General features: G+C 34.9%; 1 protein-coding gene across 1 annotated transcript in view; it reads left to right on the forward strand.

Annotated features, from left to right (window-relative positions):
* Positions 1-722: 722 nt before the first annotated feature.
* Positions 723-25,444, forward strand: part of LOC123249820 (myosin-IIIa-like) — a 140,376-nt gene continuing 115,654 nt past the window's right edge. Inside the window, exons 1-4 of the mRNA XM_044678931.1 lie at positions 723-913; positions 3,657-3,756; positions 10,366-10,482; positions 12,075-12,179. Coding sequence (XP_044534866.1) covers positions 723-913; positions 3,657-3,756; positions 10,366-10,482; positions 12,075-12,179 — 513 coding nt within the window. The remainder of the gene's footprint in view (positions 914-3,656; positions 3,757-10,365; positions 10,483-12,074; positions 12,180-25,444) is intronic.

Genomic DNA, 25,444 nt, shown 5'->3' on the forward strand with positions numbered 1-25,444 from the left:
AGTAAAATGAAAGACCTTTGAACACAAGAATGGCTTCTAGTTTGGATTCTTTTTTAACTTTTGAACGAGTCATATAATATCTCTAGACCATATTTTCTTGGTCTCATTGTGGGATTTGAACAAGGATTTTCTTTGAGGCCCTTTTCAACTCTACAATTCCATTACGCTAATGTCATGACATTTAGGTGACACTGTGGACAGGGCATTGCACCTGGAGTCAGAAAGACTTGAGTTCAAATCCTAAATTGGACAATTAATAGTTTTATGACCCTGGAAACATCACTTAACCTATATTAGCTTCAAAATGAGGAATTTTATTAAATTAAATTAAAACTAAATTAAATTTAAAATCTTAACTGCAAAATGAGGCCTACCTCTCAAAATTATTATAAACAGCAAATGAGATAAAACATGAAGAATGCTTTGCAAAACTCAAAATACCATATAAATGTTTATTATTATTATTATTATTATTATGTCATAACTCCTGAAGGTTTTTAGACCAAGATTAATTTTTGAGAATATGAGAAATAATATTGTTAATAGTACAGATTTTACAGCTGAAAACGTAAAAAATGTGAAGTCAGTGGGTGCAGCTGGTGCTTAGATACTCTTTTTCTGACAATATTCCTAAGGATTAGGGCCAAACTCAATTGCTGACTCTTGTATTCTAGGTCAATTCATCTAGCCATGTCAGGCCTCAGTAATCCTCCACAGTGATGATGTATAGACGCAGAGATCGAGATACAAATGCAAAATTCTTGCACCCTAAGACCTCATCATTAAGTGAAGGTGGCAGGTCTGGGACACGAGACCCTGAGCCAGAGAAGAAGGAGAAAGCAAGAGTGTATTCCGGGGGAGGTGCTAGACAGCCTCTGCCCTTGTCTCTGGGCACCTTAGCTAAGACTCAGCTGTATTACTTTTAAAATCATCTTCCATGGGGTTAGAGGGGGAAAAATAAGAATGAGAAGAAGAGAGAGTTTTCCCCTTGTCTCATTCCACTAATACCATAGATTCAACTGCAACTGTGACTGCTACATAGAAACTGGTTGGCAGATTGAATGTATATATGAGATATATAATATCTATATACATGTATACAGATATGTATGTAAATATGTATACAAATTATGAATTTATAATAAGTACAATGTTATTTAGTTGTTTTTCAGTCATGTCCAACCCTTTGTGACCCCATTTGCAATTTTCTTGGCAAAGATACTGAAGTGTTTTGCCATTTCCTTCTCTAACTCATTTTACAGATGGAGAAACTGAGGCAAGCAAGGTTAAGTGACTTCCTCAGGGTCATACAGCTACTAAGTGTCTGAAGTTTTCAAGAAGATGAGTCTTCTTGACCTCAGACCCAGACATTTATCTACTGCATCATGGAGCTGCCCTTGTGCTTCAGACAAAACAGTCTAGTCCCTTATGTGAAAGATAGAGTCAGGGAGATCAGTTAGGAATCTGTAACAATAATCCAGGTGAAAAGTGATGAGGGCCATGACCGGATACCCATGGTTCTCTAGTTCTCTTTTGTTAAAGTTCACAGATCCTCCATTACTTAGCAAATAGTCTTTAGAATTTTCTGTGGCCAAAAGAAATGATTCTCTCAGAGGTCAACCTCCTATTTGTCCATTTTACCTTGACAGCATTTCTCGTGTAAGACCTCTTCTTGCACTCCCTTAGCCACCACCTGGGGCAAACTCTCATCACTTCAAACCTAGAGTAATGGTTATATGTTATCTCCTCCAAAAGCATGTAAACTTGGGTTCTACCAAGTTCTACCAAGGCTTTAAATATGGGCTTGAGAATGTACTATGTGTCTTTTTGTCCAAGTACCATCCATACTGAGTTGGAAATCCTCCTCCAAAGGACAACTACAAGCTGTTAATTTGTTTTTTTGGTGGCAGTAACTGTCAGACTATCAACTAAATAATACAAGATTTGTCTACATCTTGGAATAGACCAATGAAGGTACAGATCTTTATTGTATTGTATAGCATGGTATAGTATAATGGCATTGCTTCCTCTAGATTCTAGAAAGAAAACTAATTTGCCCCAGTGAAAAACAAGCTTTTATTGCAGTAGACTTAGAATGTAGAGTAGAATGTAAAGGCTGAATGGAACCCTAAGGTCATCTAGTTGAACCTCCTCATTTTAAAGATTAGGAAACTGAACCTCCAAAGAGTTTAGTGATTTGTACCAAGTCACAGTTACTAAGTGGCAGGACCAGGACTTTGAATTCAGGTCTTCTAACCACAAGTCCAATGTGCTATCAATATGCTATACAACTAAATCCCAATTAATGCAAATGATGAATCTGCTAAAGTGGTCACATTATCCAAATTCACATTACATATTTCCATTGTGCTATAAAATATTACCATATTTTACACAATTGTAACTTCAAATAGTGTAGATTTGAATTCAGGACCACTTTAGGGCATTTAATATTCAAAATAACTGGGACTGGCATTTGTTCATCTTTACTCTATTTTCATTTGTTTCATTAGCTTCTTTGCAAAGATTTCATTCATCCATGCAAATATGTTAGAAATATCAGAACAAAAAAATTAATTTCACTAAATATAAGGCCAAAATTACTTTATAGACATGAAAGAGTTCTGTCCATGTAAACTGCTACTGTTAATAAGCTATGAAAGTTGAATTTAATCCATAATATTCCCTTCGGTTCTTTTCCAGTTTTCCCATCCACAAGTCTTCCATAAACAAGTGGTTGTCCTTCTGAAACAGAAAACTTATTTTTATTGTTTCTGGAATTAATTTTTCTCTTGATTTGAAATCCTTTGAATTTATATGAAATGTTTTCTCAGAATCCAATGGAATTTTACTGAAGAAACAAAAACATTCCCTTTATGTATATATAGATTCATAATATATTATGTATCTATAGTACATATATNCATTCCCTTTATGTATATATAGATTCATAATATATTATGTATCTATAGTACATATATATAGTATATATGTACTATAGATAATACCAGCCTCAACTGGATTCTGTCAAAAAAAAAAGGAAAAGAAAGCAAGGCTGAGGGACTTATGAGAAAGAAAACTAGCCACATTCAGAGGAAGAACTGTGGGTGGAGAAACATAGAAGAAAAACAACTGCTTGAACACATGGGCTGTTGGGAGATATTATTGGGGATGTAGACACTAAACAATAACTCTAATCCAACTATCAATAATATGGAATTAGGTCTTGATCAATGATACATGTAAAACCCAGTGGAATTGTGCCTCAGCTAAGGGGGTTAGGGGGGCTTGGGGGAGAGGGAAAGAATGTGAAATATGTAACTAGGGGAAAATATTCAAAATAAAAATTAAAAAATAAAATAAAATATTAAAAAAGGAAAAAAATCTAAATAATTTTTTCATCTCCAAGTCTAACCAATTAATAACCAAAATAAATACATATATAGAGAGAGAGAGTGGGAAGGGACCTCTGGATATTTAAACTAGGATTGATTTATTCTTGAACTGCTACTTTGGGAAGTCTGCCTAGTGAAGTGGCATCAATGGATATTGCTAGTCCTGTTTCATGGAGGGTTCTCCATTCTGAATGTCTATGGATTGTTGAGATTGATGTTTTCTTAGATCAGAAAGTTTTTGGTTTTTCTTTTGTTTTATAGACATGAGCGTATTCATACCAAGAAGAGTAACTACAATAAATCTTCAGTGTCCTCTCCAAAGCATGTGGATGATTTAGCTACTCTTGAAGTGTTGGATGAGGTAAGAGATTCAATTAGGCATGTTACCCTAATGGCATTTGATTAATAGCAGGTCCTTTGACTAGCCCTTTTATATGAGTCTTATAATCAAATGATCTATCCCTAAGCTTCCTAGTTAGTTTTGACATATAAGATGAGCTCAGGTACCCAGCCTCATCTTACAGCACTAGGCTTGCCTACTTCAAGTCCCTCACTATGTAGTACCAGCAACATAGGAATTCCTCAAACTTCATCCCTGATCACAAAAATTTCAGGTTTCTCCAAGTGATAGATTATGAAACAGCAACTGACTGAAGCCTTAAAATAGAGAGGAGGAAAGAAAGACACACATAACTGGTTTATAGTTGTCATGTAGAAGGATTTCCTTGGTGCCAAGGGAATAATGGAAGATTTCAGCTTTATTTATATTTTTAAAAGCTTCTTCATGATTAGAAATGTCCCAAGTGGAATGGGTTCAGAAAGTACTGCATTATACATTCCTAGAGGTTTTCAGGTAGACAATAGATTAGTTAGGCACATTGATGCAAGTTCCTTCTATACTTTTTAGCCTGGTTGATTTGCAAGTCAATTCATTTCCCCAGCCTTGCCCAATTTCCAGGCTTTGTGGAGTTCCTTATAATGAGAAAGAAGTATGTGCTACCACCAAGCTTCCCCACTACACCTCAGTCTCTAGACCATGTTTCCTGAGAATTCTCAGCAGAGCCAAACAATTAGTTGCTGCTCCCATACAGCCTGACTCCATGGGCATATAACCGACAAGCCGAGGATTTGTAATCTCAGTATCAATCTTCCCATGTCTCCAGAAGTAATCAAAAGATTTCATGGAAATCCAAAATAGCCCCTTCTTAAAAATGTAGACCTCTCTACCCTACCTAATTCAGTAGTTCTCCAAATACCTTTGACAGCTAAGTTAAATTTGCTTATAAATAAACTGTTAACTGTAATGTTCTATAAACAGAAATTGGTATTCAGTTCCTTCAATTTTCATTTTAAAATTTTTATCTTTAAAAAAAAAGACCCTACAGAAGTCCTGAATTCAAATCTAGCCTCTGACACTTCCTGTGTGACCCTGGGCAAATCACTTAATTCAGATTACCTAGCTTTTACCACCCTTTAGCCCATACTGCCGCCACCAAAAAAAAATACTTAGTATTGATTCTAAGAGAAAAGGTATGAGTTTCTTTAAAAAAAACTCTATAGTTCTTTTAAAAATTATTTCATTTGCAAGCATTAAGCACCTTGAAATCAAGGAAGATTTCTTTATCAAAACTTACTGTTTAAAGATAAGCAAAAAAAAAGATAAGCAAAAAAAAAAAAAAAGCTTAGTTAATGGTTAGTGACCGGTTAGACACAGAAGTGTTCATATTTAGTTGAATCATTGTGAATATAAGAGATAACCCAACATCTGATAAAAAGCTGGGCTTAAAGCCACAGGGGTCTGGTTTCAAGTTTTACTTCTGATACATATAAGCTTGTGTGAACCTGAACAAGTCATTTAACCTCTTGGCATTCTAAGTAGCTTTTTAAGATTGTTTCAGTGAAAAGTACAAACCTACATTAGTAGATATTTCCTCACAAGAATTCTCTGAACCAACAAAATCACAGATCAATTTCATTCACTGAAGAAAAAGAGTTAAAACCCTTTAGCCCATACTGCCACCACCAAAAAAAATCAATAGGCTCTATAAAATTCATATATGTTTAATTGGTAGATAAAATACAGGATGGGAAGGACCATGGGATAGATACCAATCAAGTTCTGAAGTTATACATATATGTGAAAATGATGATGTCACTTTCAAACATGATAAAGAGGAGATTTTTTAAAATCACTTTTTATCTTCATCTTGTACTTTATATGAAGTGCTTTTGGCTAGAAATGCTGCATATGAATATAATGGAATATTATTGTACTGGGGAAATTGGAGAAATATGTTTCAAAGAATAATGGAAAGGCTTGTTTGAACTGAAGTAAACTTAAAGGAAAAAAAACCAGAGAAGCAATTTATACTTTAAAATAAACATGGTAAAAACCAAATAGTTCTGGAAATCATAATAAACATGATCAACTTAGTGATAAACAATGATTCCGGAGGACTGGTAATGAAGAATTCAGAATACCTCAAGACAGAAAGATGAGAGACTAATATGCAGAATAACACATTTTCAGTATATGATATATGTGGTCATTTTTGTGTGTGTTTGACTATACTTATGTATTTATTATGGAATTCTGTCTTTCTTTTTTCTTTAAGTAGATGGGGAGAATTGGGAGAAAGAAAAAAGAAAGCATAATGAGAGAGAGGGATGTATGTATGTATGTATGTATGTATGTATGTATCGATGGATGGATGGTTGGATGGCAGGTGCTAGAACCTAGTTTTAGCTACTTGAAAAAGAGAAGAAAGGCATTTTCAGCATGTGCTGAATATTTGAGGATCTAGTCCATTTTCTGAGTTCTGTAGAGACAAAATTTAAACCTTGGTCTTTACCATGACATTTTTTAGTCACTGTGAAGGTTAGCACTATGAGAAGTACATTTTGTTATTTTATGGATTAAATTGTAAAATAGGAAGGTTGTACCTGCCAGCTTCCTATTATAGGGTTGAGCAAAATAAAAATTAAAGTGGAGTATTTCATCAGTTTATTTCATGGGTCAATAACATATCAGTAAAGCTGACTCTAGAATTCAGCTTTGTTTTCTGAAAAAGGTAAATAATTAAACTGACTATAATTTTTTAACAAATGAACACACAAGAAATTAGGTCTGACTTTTAAACCATATTATTTGTCATTTATAGTGACAGTTTTTCAATATACCATCATTGTTCATTTGAATTAACAAAGGACCTGATCATAAAATTAACATTTTTCTTATGTTGGAGTCAGAAATTCTTAGAGATTTAGCAGTAAGAAATGAGAATTGCATATGTTGGATTAATTAGTATTAGTTTAATATAATTATTAGACTAGATAATTAGTATTTGATTATTCATATATTAATGATATATATAAGATTAAATATTAAGGGATTTTTTATTCCTTGTATATATTTTATAGCATTTGAATCTTTTTGTTGTTGTTGATGACCCTGTGGGTCAATCCAGTCTATTATTTTTTGCTCATAAATCACATAATAGATATTTTTTTAAAAGCTCTTACCTTCCATCTTAGAATCAATATACATATTAGATCTAAAGGAGAAGAGAAGTAAAAGCTAGACNACATAAGAAAGAACATTTCACCACTACATATTTAACTACTCTCAATCAAACAATATTTGTATTTGAGTTACAATATTAAAACAATCATGTTTCATTTCAACTGAGCTTCACAGGCAAGCTAATTTATCTAAAAGATTTTAGTTAGTGTTTGATTTTGTTACAACACTTGATGGATATATTAAGTTTGGGCTACATTGCTTCATTGAAGCCCCAAGAGAAAGTTGTATAGGTGCAAAAGCCAGACCTAGAAAATGGGATTAGAAATGTTAAGGAAGAAAAGTGATAATTTGTTCACATTTTTTTTCAACTTGGACTTTTTGACAGGTTTAAAAATGCATACTCTTTCCACTTGTACATTTGAAGTCTCTCTATAACTTTTCATTCTGTGCAAAAATTGTCTGTCTGTACAAATCACCCAGAGAAAATCTACTCAATACATTAAAGGCTTTCTTCGATTCTTTCAATAGTCTTTGAATACCAGTATAACACTGGTTTTGTGTCTATTATTACCACTCTGGTTGCATGACAGGACATTCCTGCTGCTGCTTTTTATGTCAATTCTTGTATGCAAGTCATTATTGTTATTATTCTGTAGTCTACTTATTCCCAAATGAATGACTAATAACAACTTATACCTAATATACCTAATATGTCCTTCAGATCATCTAAAGCAGTGGTTCCCAACTTTTTTGGCCTACTGTCCCCTTTCCAGAAAAAATATTACTTAGCCCCCTGGAAATTAATTTTTAAAATTTTAATAGCAATTAATAGAAAAGATAAATGCACCTGTGGCCATCACTGCCTCCCTAGATCGCTGCAGCACCTACCAGGGGGCGGTAGCGCCCACTTTGGGAATCTCTGAGCTAAACAATCAGGTTAAGTGATTTGCCCAGGAAGTATCTGCAGTCAAATTTGAACTCAATACCTCATATCTCCAGGCCTGGCTCTCGATCTACTGAGATATCTAGCTGTCCCCGCCCCCACAGTAATTAAACTTTAAAAAAAAAAACCCTTACCTTCCATCTTAGAATCAGTAATGTGTATTGGTGCCAAGGCAAAAGAGCAGTAAGGGCTAGGCAATAGAGTTAAGTGACTTGCCCAGGGTCACACAGCTGGAAGTGTCTGAGGCCAGATTTGAACCCAGGATATCCTGTCTCTAGGCTTGGCCGTCAATCTGTTTAGATACCCAGCTGCCCCCAATAATTAAACTTTTTCACAAAGTATACTAGAGGTCCAAAAATATTAGTTGGAATTTTATGTCATAAACAATCAAACGTGCCTTTCATAATGAACACAAACTCCAAGCATGGTACATGGGAAATTAATCACTAAATTGTGTCATATGTAATAGAAAGATCACTAGATTGGAGTGTTTGGCTTTAGTTTCTGACTTTGACACTAACTATATGACTCTAAACAAATTTATTTTATCACTTCAAGCCTCAATTTGCCATGTATAAAATAGGGGTATCTCACAGGCTCTTTATCAGCCAAAGAACTTTATAAATCATAGTGTACTACAGGAGTTGTTCCTTCAGAGGGATTTTGTGAGGAGCAAATGAGATAATTTAGGTTAGGCATTTTGTAAAGTACTACTAAATGTCAATTATCCACTTTTGTCTTATAAATTCTCTCTGTGACAGGGAGGTAAGCTTAGAGTCTCTCTAAACGTTGGTGGGTCCTGTCAAGTTGGCAAGCTTTGAAAATACAAGCATGGAAATGGATTCTATTTCCATGGAAGACTGGGCTAGGTAAATTTAGATTGATTCATCAGCACGTTGACCAGAAAGGGCAGCGAATGTTTAGGGACTACCCACTCCGATGAAATAGATGAAATAAATAAGGTTCTAAAAAGTATTTAAATGACTGAAGAAAGGTGCCGGACGATGCAGATGCCAGTGGTAGAGTTCCTTTGCCAGGAAGGCTCAGATCTCAAAGCCTCAGACCATGAAAAGCCCGAAGGGGAATCCTGGCTTGCTATGCCCAGATTTTGTTTGACATATAGTCTTATCTCGAGCCCTGATTGCTGTGGCAGACTTAAAAAAGTGAAATGGGAACTCCTGGTATGTGGAAGAAATTAAGGGATATTAAAGGATCAAAGATGATGAAAATTAGGAAAGAAAAAAATCAAAAAATAATCTTTCTGTCTTCTTTCCTGTCTTTGTACCTTTTCTGACACCCTTTTGCTCTTCCTGTCTCCTGACCCTTAGGGTCAGGATTGGCTGCTATCAGGGAGCCTGAATAGGACCAGAAGAGCTTCACAATCATCTTGTTGATGGACATAGGACCTGTAGGAGGTGAGAGCAGGTAGAGAATCTCTTTGCCTTGAACCTCATTTGAGGAACAAAAGTGTGGCATAGACCCAAAATCATTTTTGTTTGACATGGTATGTTATTATTACTCTCTGTTTTCATTGCCACAGATTATTTCCATTATGTTTAGTCTGGGAGCATTTCTGGATTCTTTAACAATTCTATGCACATAATTTGACTATGTAAATAGTTGTACATTAATGTTAATTGGATATGAGAACTCCATTATGCCTTAAATTTAACCTAATAGCCCATGGAGGTTAGAAAAGGCTTATATTTAACAGAGATGATACATATTTCTACAAGTGTTTCAGCCATTAGAATTCTGCCTCTAACCACTGTCCATATCCAAAGTCTTTTATGGTGAATAAACAAAAAAGTCATTTTGCTTTTCAACTTTGTTTCCTATAACAAATCAGTTCTCATGAATGCTGATCTCTGCCCCTTGGTTAATATTGATTTTATGTACTCGTATGATTTGCCAAGGATAAAAAGCTTCTTTAATAAGTTTTTACCCATGAATTTCTAAATTAAATGCTGAACTGGGCCATAAGCTCATATAATAACCTGTGCTGTAATGCACATTTGCTGTAATAAAGTGATTGAAACCAAATCATGATCCAAATATATCTAAAAACTCTTTTCTGTTCCTCCTCTTTACCTTATACCATCACTCTCTGCTTCTTTGTGGAAAGTGGATTTTTATAGTTATTCTCATTCCTTTTCTCTGCAACACTCTATGGGCTCAATAGCTGTACTATCCTTTGGAAAATAAGAGCTAGTCACCTTCTTTCATGGCATATCTTAAAGGCTTTTAAAATCAAGACAAATAGCTCCAGATATGTCTGTGATTACTGAAGGATACTTATAGTCCCATCACTATTATGCCTCTGGACATGAGTATATGTGTGTGAGGTACCATTTTTTCACCTTGCTGGTCCTTATCTCTGATTCAAGAATATGTCCTTGTTAGATGGCAGAGTTAGATAGAAGGAAGTTAATTTCTTTAATTATTTAACTATACTCAATCAGAAGGGACCCAAAGGCAAAAACACCCTTCTTTTGTCTTTACAGAAGACAGTGTCGGAGCAGCTTGAGAATTGCTATTCCCGTGATCAGATCTACATCTATGTCGGAGATATACTCCTTGCAATTAACCCATTTCAAAATCTGGACCTTTATTCCACTAAGGTATGAAAAAAAATGGCTTGCTTTCTCTCATTCTGATCAAATGCATTTTTCTAACCCTTTTTTTAAGTTTTTTTTTTAAACCCTTAACTTCTGTGTATTGACTTATAGGTGGAAGATTGGGAAGGGTAGGCAATGGGGGTCAAGTGACTTGCCCAGGGTCACACAGCTGGGAAGTGGCTGAGGCTGGGTTTGAACCTAGGACCTCCTGTCTCTAGGCCTGGCTCTCAATCCACTGAGCTACCCAGCTGCCCCCTTTCTAAGCCTTTTAATAGGGGGGGGCAAAGGGACTGAATTTTCCATTTTATTAGTATAGGGTGGTGATAGCAAATCTATGACACGTGTGTCAGCACTGACACGCGTAGTCATTTTTGATGACACGCAGCCGCATACAGAGAAGCATAGAACCACATGCCAAGGATGAAACATTTGCTGTAGTGTAGTGCAGACACTTTGTGCACTATAGATGACAATTCTACCTATATTAATTTATCTATTTTGACTTATCATATGCAGTTATATATTACAGTTATACATTTTTGTTATTTAAACTATAAATATCACAAAATTATAGTTTTTTTCTTGAAGTGACACACCATTCACATTATGCTTGGTTTTTTGGCAAATTTTGACATACCAACTTCAAAAGGTTGCCTATCACTGCTATAGGGAGCTCATAGAGTAAAAACTCCCTCCACCAATTCAGATCATAAACTACTTATAGCTTACAGTTTTAAATGATTGTGTGGAGCACAAAGGGATTAGAGGAATTTTTAAGGTCAAATAACTACTATATATATGAGAGACAGGATTTAAATCCAAGGCATCTTTTTTTTCCAGGAAGGCTTTGTGCTCTACACTCTATCCTCTATGCAAAGTTGCCTTTAAAAATACTGCAAATACGGGGGCAGCTGGGTAGCTCAGTGGATTGAGAGCCAGGCCTGGAGATGGGAGGTCCTAGGTTCAAATCCGGCCTCAGACACTTCCCAGCTGTGTGACCCTGGGCAAGTCACTTGACCCCCATTGCCTACCCTTACCACTCTTTCACCTATAAGTCAATACACAGAAGTTAAGGGTTTAAAATAAAAAAAAATTAAATTAAAAAATGCTGCAAATAATCATTTAAATCAGAACATTAGAAGAAAAAAACCACCATTATTCATTAAAATTCTTTCGTGAGATATCATGGTCTTTCTTGAGATATCATGGTGCCGTGTAATCAGTAGAGTCAGCCTCTAAAACAGGAAAATTGGTGTCCAAGTTCCACCTCTAATATGTACTTGCTATATTGCCACCTCCCACCCCACTTAGCAAATCATTTAACCCATTGATATTCTAGGAAAGTAAAACCTTAAGTTGCCAAAGAGATGTCAAGCTGTATTGGTAGAGGAAGTCTCCATATCTGGGAGTATCATGTACTAATGAAATCAAAGGTCCAGCCCCTGTCCCCTGTTATGCATATGATAGCCCAGATTTGGATTTTGCTTTTTAAATTTTTAGGATGCATTTATGAATAATTTGAGTCAGGTACTTTAAAAAAAATAACCCTCAAGCAACAAGTGCATTCTGATTTGTTGTGTCTTCTTTCCCCCTAGCATTCAAAACTCTACATTGGAGCAAAGCGAACTGCCAACCCTCCCCACATCTTTGCAGTAGCAGACTTAGGCTATCAGTCCATGGTAACATATAATTCAGATCAGGTGAGACTCTTCTCATATCAGTTGGCATTCATGCCATGTGTTTTAATACATAGAGTACAAGTCCGGAAGCCGAAAAGTTCAAATCTGACCTCAGATACTTGCTAGCCATGTGACTGTGGGCAAATCACTTAAAGTCTATTTGCCTTCATTTCCTTGACTTAAAAATAGGATAATAATAGCATCTAACCTCCAAGGGATTGTTGTGAGGATCAAATGAGATAATAATTATAAAGACAGCACAGTGCCTGCCACATAAATAAGAACTATTTAAATGTTTTTGTTGTTTGTCATTAAGTCATTTCAGTCATATCTGACTCTCCATGATCCTATTTGGGGTTTCCTTGACAAAGATATTGGAGTTGTTGACCATTTCCTTTTTTAGTTAATTTTACAGATGACATGATAATTAATAATAATAATGAGGAGGAGGATAATGATGATGATTGATATGGTGAAAATAAATATTTTAAATATTAGCTATTACTATTAGTCCCCAATGTGCCCAATTAAAACTCACTGAACAAAAAAACTTTAACTACTATCTTCTTTTTTCTTTTTCTTTTTTTAAAACCATGCAGTGTATTGTCATTTCCGGAGAAAGTGGAGCTGGAAAGACTGAAAGTGCTCATCTCTTAGTACAGCAGCTAACTATTCTTGGAAAGGTAAACTGCTTCCCTTCTACCTCTGCTTTGTAGAAATAGGGATTGGACCTGTGATTTCACTAGTATAGGGAATTGCCAGAAAAGAGATTTCCTCTACCAATAATGAATTACTCCTGCTTTTAACTTAATTGAGTTAGAGAGTTTCTTGGAGCATTTAGAGGGTATATAACTTATGTAGCATCACAAAGCTAGAATGTGCCTGACACAGACTTTGAAGCAAGTGATTTCCTTGTTTCGAGCTCATCTTTCTATTCACTGCACAAATTGGCCTGACTGGTAGAAGAGGATGGATTGTTAGGCAGAGAAATGAAAGAGTAGAGGTCATGAATTACTCGATCACAACTACCTAGTGGAAGGAAGGAGTAATGTGTGACAAGGATTATTGTTTGGGCACTAGATTTTCTGGGATATCTCTTTCAGATTTTTGTTTCTATTATTCTGAGAGGTAGGCAGATCAAATATTGAGTTCACCATAATATGAGGAAGAAGTAGTCTGGAGAGATCAAATAGCGTGGTCAAGATCACATAGCTAATAACTGGTAAAGTGAAATATGAAAATCTGATCCCAGATGTCCAATTATCAGATATTCCATATGGTACTTGAGATATTTTGGAGGTATCAGCCCTTCCAAATCCAAAATTCTATGATTCTCTGAAGTAGAGCTTTGAATTTGTATATTCTAACTGGAATTCAAGTATTTTTCCATTACATTCCAGAAATTCAAAAAGCATAATATGCCATATTTTACTGAATATACACTTTACAGATAACTCCATGTTTAGGACGAAGTGATCAGCTTCACTATACAGTATTTTTAAAATTATTTCCTTATTAAAAAGATAGAAATTGATTTAATTTGTGTGTGTACTTATATGCAACTATGTGGTGCAGTGGTTATACTGCCAGGTCTGTAGTCAGGAAGACTTATTGAGTTTAAATTCAGCCTCAGATACTTACTAGTTGTGTGATCTTAGGCAAATCACTTTAACCATATTTGCCTCAGTTTCCTCATTTGTAAAATGAACTAGAGAAGGAAATTATGAAATATACCCTATCTTCACTGTAAAATAATACATCAATGAATTGATTATTGATTATAAACTGATTTGATATATTCTGCTTACTGTGCTTGCAAAGTATCTTCAGTTTATATCAGTGAAGTGAAGCTCATAAGTGAACTTCCCTTCAGGGCCAGGTGCAAGGATGCTAAAGAGACTCTTGTTATGAAAAATAAAATATTTATTGAAATATATAAGGATAAAAAGGATTTCTTACTCTAAGGGATTCTAACTCCACCCAAGTAAAACTCCCTAGTTCCAAAAGGAACCGCTTCTCCTGTGTCCACAGGTTACACTGATCTTTCCTGATCTGACTAACCCAAATTTTTTACCATTCTAAATAAACTAAAACTATTATCCTTATAATTCTTAACTTCACCTCTAAGTTATAACAATAACAAAGGCTGAGTCTCAGCAAGGACCAAGTTGGGACTCTGAACCTTAACAGACTCAGAGTCCAAACCAAAGACCAGGGTCTTCTTTGGCCTTCTCAGAGTTAAAACAATTTATAAAACAGTAATATATAGTCAATAGTATTTCCCAAGTTGGATAAAAGAAAACACTAAGCTCTTTCAGGTCTTTCCCTCCTTTCCTTCTATCTGAGAGAGAGAGAGATGTTACTTGCTCCAAGCCCTCACAGAGAGTCTCTGATTGATTCTACCAACTTCCAGAGACCAACTGCCACTCCCAGAGAGAGTAACTGTCACAGAAAAACCATTACACCTTCCCACACACACTGGCAACATTTGAAACTGACACACTGTCTCAGATCTTTCAAACTCCAATTCTTTCTCAAGCCAGCTTCTCTACTTCTTATCTCTAAACTAATATAACAAGACTTAATTTCTAATATCATCCTTATAATTTCCCCACTTTGAGCATATGGAGAGATAAAAAAAATCTCTCCATATGCTCATTATTCTATATAATTCTAAAGCTATACCTAACATTATTATTATAATATTTCCCAAAAAAATAGTCTTAATCTTATGCTTATCCTATTCTTATTGCTATACCTTATCTATGCTAACCCACACTAGGGATATAAATCAAAGAAAAAATTCAAATGAAAACAAATAATCAATGAAAACATATTTGCACAGATGCAAGTGCAAAACAAGCAATTACAGAAATTCAAAATGCAGAATGTAAACTTCTGAAAAACTTTTGAAACAATAAAATACAGTTACAACATCATCAAGGAAACATCAAATGGAGTCAAGTTATAACTCAACAACAAATATATGCACATATATATGTGTGTTTGTGCATATATATATACATATATATATGAAAAGTATATATATATATTATTAAAACTTCCTCTCTGTTATATTTTCTTTTATCTAGGCTAATAACAGAACTCTACAGGAGAAGATTCTCCAAGTAAACAATCTAGTAGAAGCTTTTGGCAATGCTTGCACTATTATTAATGATAACTCGAGCCGTTTTGGAAAATATTTAGAAATGAATTTCACCTCTGCTGGAGTAGTTATAGGAGCTCAGATTTCAGAATACTTACTTGAAAAGTCCAGAGTTATTCACCAAGCTGTGTAAGTATATGGAAAACAACCAAAGGATATGAGGAAATATAACCAAATATATCATTCCAGGGTTTGTAATGAGATGTTTTTAAATATTTCACCTGACATCTTAGTGGGTTCATGATTTCATTAGTGTGGGTTTTCCCTTTACCAATGTAACTTGCAATAATAGCCTACTAATTTCTCTCTCTCTGCCTCTAGACCAGTCCCCACACCAGTCTTTCCTTCCCATCTGATATACTCAAAGCATAGGTCTGACCATGTCGATCTTCTGTTCAAGAAGTTTCAGTTACTCGCTACTACTTCTAGGGTAGTGATTATTAACCGTTTTTTGTGTTTTTAATCAATATGACAGTCTGAAATCTGTTCCCCTTCTCAGAATAATGTTTTTACATGCATAGAATAAAGTATATAGGATTATGAAGAAAACAAATTCTATGGAAAAACTCCTTCTAAGTCTATCTCCAAACTGTTTTTCAGGCTCATTGCACATTACTCATCTTTGTACACTGTGTTCCATCCAAATTGTCCTACTTGATATTCCTTAAATGCAACGTTCCATCCTCCATCTCTGTGGCTTTGAACAGGCTGTCCTCCAATGCAAATGTACTCCCTCCTTAACCTTACCTTGTCAGATTTACTTGTTTCCTTCAAAGTTAAGCTCAAGTGCTACCTCCTACAAAAGACCTTTCCTGATGTCCCTAGCTGCCCAAGATGTCCCTATCCTAAATTACTTTGAACTTTCTATGAATATATTTCATTTGATTTCCCATCAATAAAATGTAAGCTGTTGAGAGCAGGAACCATTTCTTGTTTGTCTTGGTATCCCCATCACCTAGTACAGTGCTTGGAATGAAGGAGGCACTTTACAATTGTTTGTCGAATGAATAAATGATCTCTTTCCATGCTTTTTTTATCTCATATGCCTCTTTTCTAGGTCTCCACATCAGCCTTCCAAAAAGGAGCTAACCCAAGCCCTGGGTGCCCTCCTCTTGTTTTTTTAATATAGAGGTTTTTAACTAGGGAATAGATTCTAAGAGACAATGAATTTAGATGAGGAAAATTTTATATCTTATTTTCAGTAAACTTTGGAGTTTTTTTAATAATTCTATATATCTTATTTTGTACATTTAAAAGGATCATTCCAAGGATCATGGGTCCAGGTTTTCTAGGTTGAGTGAATCTGTTTAGTATCCCAAGCACACCCAGAATACCACAGAGATTGCACACTAGTTGCTCCACAATTGGCCATCCGTCCTTTTCAGGTCATATATTTTCATGAATCTGTAATGTCAGCATCCTAGATTAGCGCTGCAATGGTTCAAATCCCAAATTATCTAAAATCATCAGCTTGTATATTTCCTTTTATAGATCACAGAATGACAAAATTACAAATATTCTTTAAAGTATCCTTCCCATAGTTTTCTTGACATTGTTTAGATACCAGTGGAATAGGCAGACTATCTCTCAGTATTACTACATGACTGCCCCTGCATTACTTCCAGTCAAACATCTCTTTGTTGACCTTCTTTGAGTTACATCTCTTATTCAATACTTCACTGACCATTTGCTATAGCCTATTCACTTCCACCACTGTAACTTTTCTTTTTCCTTTGAGTGATCTATATTTCTAATTCTTCAGAGACTAGTATTCCATGACCTGTAGCCATAAAGAATCACTGGGAAAATATTGATGTTTCTCTATATCAGAGAGAAACTTTGGGTCATTGAAAGAGCTGCACATATTCCTTAAGTCCATCTAGTTTGTTCTTCTATTCATTTCTGGGCCCAGCTCATCATCTATCCAGTATCTTTCTTTCTTTCCTTTCTTTCTCTCCTCTCTTTCATTTATTTTCTCTTCCTCCTCTTCCCCATCCTCCTCCTCTTTTTCCTCCTTCTCTTCCTCCTCATTCTCCTTCTTTTTCTCTCATCAGCCAATGACAGGCCCAATCCCACCATTGTTGATCAGCAGGAAAAATTTCAACTGTAGCCATTGAGGCCACCTTGATTTGTTCTATCCTGTGATTTTTCTCTAGTGGTTAAAATAATTGGGAGACAAATAAGTAAAGAGAAGGGTTAACCTTGATGAAAAGAACAAATAAATAAGTTCTTAACAACTAGAATTATCCAAAAGTAGAATGGGCTACTCCAGGAAATAATAGTTTCCTTTTAATGAAGGTCTTTAAGTAAAGTCTAGAAGACCACATGCAAGTATCTTTTATTTGAGATACCTTTTTAGGGTATAAAATGAAGGGTATAGAAAAGATGAATGACCACTGAAGTCCTGCCAATCTCTGTGAATCTGAGTGTGATTCTGTGATTTGGAACTATGTCTTGTCAATATTTTACATCTCCTCCATCCTGGAATACAGTTTTTGCACATCATAGTTATTAATGTTGGAACATAAAAAATGTTGAGTTTAATTGGATTTCATATCTAGGCTCTAAGGACCAAGTAAAATTAAGGCACATGCTCTAACTATAGTGTCTTTGTTATTGTTTTCTGTTGAGTTAGGTGGATTAGAAATGGTATGTTTGGTTTTTAATGCTATTCTTTAAGCAAAATTTCTCTCCTTTTAATTCCAAAACTACTTTATTTGTCTTTATGAGAAATTTGTATTCATGTCATTACATGTATTAGATTGGTATATATTATAACATTAATAACTATGATGTGAAGTTCTTAATATTACCTTCTTTTTTCCTCCAATTTATATATATATATATCTTGACATTTCATCCTATATACTTTGTCACTGTTCCCTCTATGTAAACTTCTTCTCGTTACTCTGTTGATAATAACAATTTTTAATATCTGCCTATATTTTCTTTTCTTCTAGGGATACAAATTAATTGAACTTATTGAGTCCCTTAAAGAAAAGATTTCCCCCCTCTCCACTGTCTTAATTACCTTATGGTGATTCTCTTGAGTTCTGTGTTTGAGCAGCAAACTCTCTGTTGAAGTCCAGTTTTTTTTCTTTATGAATGCTTGGAAATCCTCAATTTTATTGAATGACCATACTTTCCCCTGCAAATATATAGTCAGTTTTGCTGGATAGTTAATTCTTGGTTGTAGACCCAGTTCTCTTGCTTTCTGGAATGTTGTGTTCCATGCCTTCCTGTCCTTCAATGTAGATGCAGCCAGATCCTGTGTTATCCTAACTGTGGTTCCCTGGTATCTGAATGACTTCTTTTTAGCAGCTTGTAATATTTTTTCCTTTGTCTGCTAGTTTTTGAATTTGGCTATAATATTCATGGAAGTTGTCAATTGTGGATTAAATGTAGGAGGTGATCCTTGGATTCTCTCAATTTCCACTTTCCCCTCTTATTCAAGAATGTCAGGACAGTTTTCTCTGATAATTTCTTGTAAGATGAAATCTAAACTTTTTTCTTTTGTATGATGTTCAGGTAGAGCAATAATTCTTAAATTGTCTCTTCTAACCCTGTTCTCCGGACCTTTGGTTAAATCAATGAGGTGTTTCATATTCTCCTCAAATTTTTCATTTTTTGATTTTGTTTTATATATTCTTACTGCCTTGTGAAGTCATTTGCTTCTAGTTGTTGAGTTCTGTTTTTTAAAGACTGAATTTCATCCCTGGCTTTTTGGTCATCCCACTCCTTCTGGTCTGATTCTCTTTGTAGATCATCTTTTGCCTTCTTTGCTTCATTTTCAAGCTGGCCAATTCTGGCTTTTAAGACTTTATTTTCTTGTTTGAGTTCATGTATTTCCTTTTTTCAAATTGCCTTTAGCTTCTCTTGATTGCTTTTTGAGTTCCTAAAGTTCTAGAGTTAATTGAATTTTGAGATCTTCCAAAGCCTGTGACCAATTCAGTGGAACTTCTTCCTCTTCTATTTCATTTGCTCTCTTTTCACTTCCTTGAAAGAAGCTGTCAATTGTCATTTCTTTTCTCTTTTTCTGTTGTTTACTCATATTTTTTTCCTTTTCTGTTCTGCTACCTTAAGCAGATGGATTTAATGACTTTAATGAAAGATCTTCTCCCAGTTGGCAATGGAGGTTTGTAGTTACTTTCACTGTAGGGTACGGGGGGGGGGGGGGAGGGGGGAGGATGTTGGAGATTCCCTGCCCTCTGAAGACTTCTTGTCTTTCCAATTGATGGGATTAAGCCTATATTGATTGGGTTAGTCTGTATTGCTTAATGTTCCCTGAGGCTAAAACCTCAAGAGGGGAAAAAAAAGTGGGGGGGGGGGACAAGAGGGAGTGTTTTCACTGAGCTGTCCAGAAGTAGGGTCCCCTTGCTCTGTCCTCCTCTTTGACCTGTTTTTCATTCCTCTTGAAGCCCTATGTTCTCTATCTCAGTTTGATAAAGTCAGGCAGTCTGAGGTTTGGCTCCATCTAAGCCACCATCTTCCAAATGTTTTTGCTGTGTTTCTCTGGCTTTCTCCTCTAGTCACCTCCCCCAGTGCCTGTGTTCAACTCCCTGAGTCTGGCCCCAGCAAGGCCCTCCTACCCACCAGGAGATTCCAGGGGCTCCTGCAGACTCTGCACAGAACGTGGGGGAGAGGTCCTAGGATTCCCCTTCTATACCCTCAGACCCAACAGTTCAAGAATTCAAGCCTTTTTCTTGGCATACCTCTTTAGTTGTCTAGCAGTAGGGTCCCCTTGCTCTGTCCCATTGTTAGATTTAGTCCCCTTCTCAAAGCACATTGCTTTCTATCTCAGTGTGGAAGGGTGAGGAGGTTTTAAGATTTCCTCAGTCTAAGCCTCCATCTTCCCAGAAAAAAGGAAAGAAGAGAACCAAATTAACAGTATCAAAGATGAAAAGGGAGACTTCACCTCTAATGAAGAGGAAATTAATGCTATCATTAAAAAGTATTTTGCCCAATTATATGGCAATAAATATAGCAATCTAGGAGATATGGATGAATATTTACAAAAATATAAATTGCCTAGATTAATGGCAGAAGAAATAGAATACTTAAATAATCCCATATCAGAAAAAGAAATTGAACAAACCATCAAAGAACTCCCTAAGAAAAAAATCGCCAGAGGCTAATGGATTCACAAGTGAATTCTATCAAACATTCAAAGAACAACTAATCCCAATATTATACAAATTATTTGACATAATAAGCAAAGAAGTCCTACCAAATTCCTTTTATGACACAAATATGGTACTGATTCCAAAGCCAGGCAGATCAGAAACAGAGAAATAAAATTATAGACCAATCTCCCTAATGAACATAGATGCAAAAATCTTAAATAGAATACTAGCAAAAAGACTCCAGCAAGTGATGAAGAGGGCTATCCATCATGATTTATATCAGGAATGTAAGGATGGTTCAACATTAGGAAACCATACACATAATTGACTATATCAGCAAACTAACAAACAAAAAACACATGATTATCTCAATAGATGCTGAAAAAGCCTTTGACAAAATAAAATACCTATTCCTATTGAAAACACTAGAAAGTATAGGAATAGAAGGACCTTTCCTAAAAATAATAAACAGCATATATCTAAAACCATCAACAAGCATCATATGCAATGGGGATAAATTAGAAGCCTTCCCAATAAGATCAGGCATGAAACAAGGATGCCAATTATCACCTCTATTATTTAACACTGTACTAGAAACACTAGCTGTAGCAATTAGAGAAGAAAAAGAAATTGAAGGTATTAAAATAGGCAATGAGGAGACCAAGCTATCCCTCTTTGCAGATGATATAATGGTCTACTTTAAAAATCCTAGAGAATCAACTAAAAAGCTAGTAGAAATAATCAACAACTTTAGCAAAGTTGCAGGATTCAAAATAAATGCACATAAATCATTATCATTTCTATATATTTCCAACACATCACAGCAGCAAGAGTTAGAAAGAGAAGTACCATTTAAAATCACCCTAGACAATAAAAATACTTGAGAATCTGTCTACCAAAACAAACACAGGAATTACACAAACAAAACTACAAAACACTTTCCAAACAATTAAAATTAGATCTAAACAATTGGAAAAACACTGATTGCTCATGGGTAGGACAAGCTAACATAATAAAAATGACCATTCTACCCAAATTAATTTACTTATTTAGTAAATTATTTAGTAAATTAACTATCAAACTGCCAAGGAACTTTTTTACAGAATTAGAAAAAAACTATAACAAAGTTCATTTGGAAAAACATAAGATCAAGTATATTAAGGAAAATAATGGGGAAAAAATGTGAAGGAAGGTGGCCTAGCAGTACCAGATATTAAACTATACTATAAAGCAGCAGTCATCAAAACAATATGGTACTGGCTAAGGGACAGAAGGGAGGATCAGTGGAATAGACTTGGAGTAAGTGACATCAGCAAGACAGTGTATGATGAACCCAAAGAACCCAACTTTTAGGACAAAAATCCACTATTTGACAAAAACTGCTGGGAAATTTGGAAAACAATATGGGAGAGATTAGGTTTAGATCAACATCTCACATCTCACACCAAGATAAATTCAGAGTGGTGAATGACTTGAATTCAAAGAATTGAATAAAGAAGGAAACTATAAGAAAATTAGGCAAACATAAAGAAATGCTTCTTCTTGATGAAAAGATAGTGAAATATAAGTAAAGCATTGGACATGCATTTAAGACAGAGCTAAAATGACAAATTTGTTTTGCTTGAATAAACTTCTTTCTTACAAAGGAGGGATTTTATTTGGGGAAGAGTAGTGCAGCTTGGATGGAGAGGGTGATCATGATAGAAAAAAATCGTTGTTCCTTTTTTTATTTTCAGTTCCAAATTCTCTCCCTCCCTCCACTCTTTCCCCAACCCACTGAGAAGGCAAGCAATACTATCACATATACAAATTCATGTATAATCTATTTCTATATTAGCCATGTTGCAAGAAAAGAAAAGAAAGAGAAAAAGAAAAACGTATTATTCCATCTGCACTCAGAGTCCATCAATTCTCTATCTGTCTAATTTGCATTTTTCATCATGAGTTCATTTAAATTGTTGGGTTTCATTGTATTTGTCAGAGTTGCTAAAATTCCACAATTGATTATCATTATAATTTTGTTGTTATATTGTTCCCTGGCTCTGCTCACTTCACTTTGTATCAGTTAAGTCTCCTCAGATTTTCTTAAACCATCCTGCTCATCATTTCTCATAGCACAATTGTATTCCAGCACAATCATGTTCTATAATTCCTTCAGCTATTCTCTATTTGATGGGCTTCCCCTTGTTTTCCAATTATTCGACATCACAAAAAGAACTGCTAAGAGAATTTGAATATATGTGTGTCCTTTTCCTTTTCCTTTTATCTATTTGGGTTACAGATCTAGTAGTGGTATCACTGGGTCAAATTGGGCACAGTTCAAAATTGTTTTTCAGAATAGTTGGACTAGTTCACAACTCCTTCAGTAGTGCATTAGTGTGCCTATTTTCCCACATCCCCTGTAACATTTGCCATTTTCCTTTTTTGTGATCTTAAGCAATGTGACATGTGTGAGTTAATACCTGAGTTATTTTTATTTCTCTAAGAGTGAGTGAATTAGAGCATTTTTCATATTGCTATTATCCTTTGGTTATTTACATATTGGAAAATGGCTTTTATTTTTATAAATATTTCTCCATTCTCCATATATTTGAAAAATGGGAGCTTTATCAGAGAAATTTGTTGTAAAACTTTTTTCCCTGTTTCCTGCTTTCTTCCTAATCCTGATTGCATTGGTTTTGTTTGTGTAGAACCTTTTAAATTTAAAAAAAATTGTCATTCTCCTACTGATAAATGGTCAAAGGATATATAAACATGCAGTTTTCAGAAAAAATAAATCAAATTTATCTATAGCCATATAAAAATGTTCCAAAACACTCTTGATTCAAGAAATGAAAATTAAAGCAACCTCACACCTATCAAATTGGCCAATACATAGTGTATTATTAGAATGTAACATTATTTCATTCTCAAATGACTAACTAATACAAAGACATGTAAGAAAACTAAATAGGAAATAAGACCCCCCCAAAACCCAGAATCAAAACAACAGTATTCACATGATCAGTTCAATTCAACAAAGCATTTATTAAGGATCTAGTATATGCCAGGCATTGTGTTATGTACAGAGGATACAAAGACAAAGGGACAAATGATCCTTACTCTCAAGTATTTAATATTATTATAGGGGCAATGTTGCATCAATGTAAATTAATAAATATAAGTTCATTTGAAGAGATGAGAGGATACTAACAACCAATTAGGAAAGGCTCCCATCAGAGATGGCTTCTGAATTGAGTCTTAAAGAAAGCTAAGAGCTGGTAGTGAAGAGAAGGTATATTTTGAGTGTGTTACAGCCTTGTTGTAGAAAGTTAAACAGGGAATGGAATATCAAACTGACAATCAGCCAATTGGCCAGTTTGATTGAACGGTAGATTAGTGAAGGGAAGCAATGTGAAATATTTCTAAAAAGGAAGGCTGTGGTGTCCAATTATAACTCCAGAGGACCACAAGTAGAATATGCCTTCCCTTATTGTCAGAGCAATGCTAGAATATGGATACAGATCGAGGGCATAAATTTTCAGGCAAGGCAGATGTGTTTATTTGTTTTTCTTCCTGGTTTACTTGGTAGAGGACATTGTTATATTGATTACAGGGTGGAAAGTTATTTTTTGTAGAGATATTTTATTTTACCAGTTACATGTAACAACAATTTTCCACATAAGTTTTCTGAAGCCTTATGATCCAAATTGCTTCCTTCCCCTTCCTCCATTTGATCTAGGTAATGCATGATTTATGCAAAACATATCTCAATATTGTTCATTTTTGTAAGAGAATACTCATATAAAAACAAAACCCCCAAATATACCAAAGTCGAAATAGTATTTGATAGCTTTTTAAAATTTAATTTGATTTTTTACCAATTACATGTAATAACAAATTCTATGTGTTTTCTGAAGTTCTGTGATCCAAATTGTCTCCCTCCCTTCTTCACTTCCACCTCCCAGAGCTAGCAACCAATTCAATCTGTTATGCATATATTGCCACGCAAAACACATTTTAATATTGTTCATTTTTATAAGTGAATAATCTTATAAAGCCAAAACCCCAAAACATATACACAAATAAACAAGTGAAAAATCGTATGCTTTCATCTACATTCTGACTTCAACAGTTCTTTCTCTGGAGGTGGACAGCATCTTTTGTCACGAGTCCCTAAGAATTGTCCTGGGTCATATATTGCTGATAATAGCTAAATCTATCATATTTGAACATTCCACAATATTACTGTTACTGTATACAATGTTCTCCTGGTTCTGCTCGTTTCACTCTGCATCAGCTCTTTCTGAAACTAAACTGTTCATCATTCCTTACAGCACAATCATATTCCATCACCTTCATATACCATAATTTGTTCAGTCATTCCCCAATTTGTGGATATCCCTTTAGTTTCCAATTCTTTGTCACCACAAAAAGAATAGCTCTAAATATTTTTGTACAAGTAGGTCCTTTCCTACTTTTTTTTTAAATCTCTTTGGGATACAGACCTGGTAGTGGTATTACTGGATCAAAGGGTATGCATTGTTGTAGCCCTTGAGGCATAGTTTGAAGTTGCCCTCCAGAGTGGTTGAATAATACAACTAGGATGGAGAAATTATTGAGAAATGTCAATGATATAAAAATGAACAAAGCAAAACTAAGGAAAGAAGGATAAAAGTAAAGAAGTAAAAAAGGGATGGAGGGAGAATGGAAGGGAAAAAGAAAGGAAGGAAAGGGGAACTTTTAATGCTCATCCAAAAACTCTTTTATCCCAGAGGTAACAACAAATCTTAAAAGTAGGAGAGAGTTCAAAAATATGCATAGTAAAAAGTAAATTATTATTTTATTAAAGTTCCTATAAAGTTTCCCTTTTGTCAAAATATAGAGTTTCTGACTTTAAGTATGATTTCATCGTTCATTTTATTTGTTCATTTTTCTTGAAGTTGTTGTTCAGAGCTATTTGTCTGAATGTCTAGTGCATCACTATGGCCAGGCTCCAAGAAAAAAGGTTGGCACTG

The sequence above is a fragment of the Gracilinanus agilis genome, chromosome 5, assembly GCF_016433145.1.
Source record: "Gracilinanus agilis isolate LMUSP501 chromosome 5, AgileGrace, whole genome shotgun sequence".
NCBI classification, from domain to species: Eukaryota; Metazoa; Chordata; class Mammalia; order Didelphimorphia; family Didelphidae; genus Gracilinanus; species Gracilinanus agilis.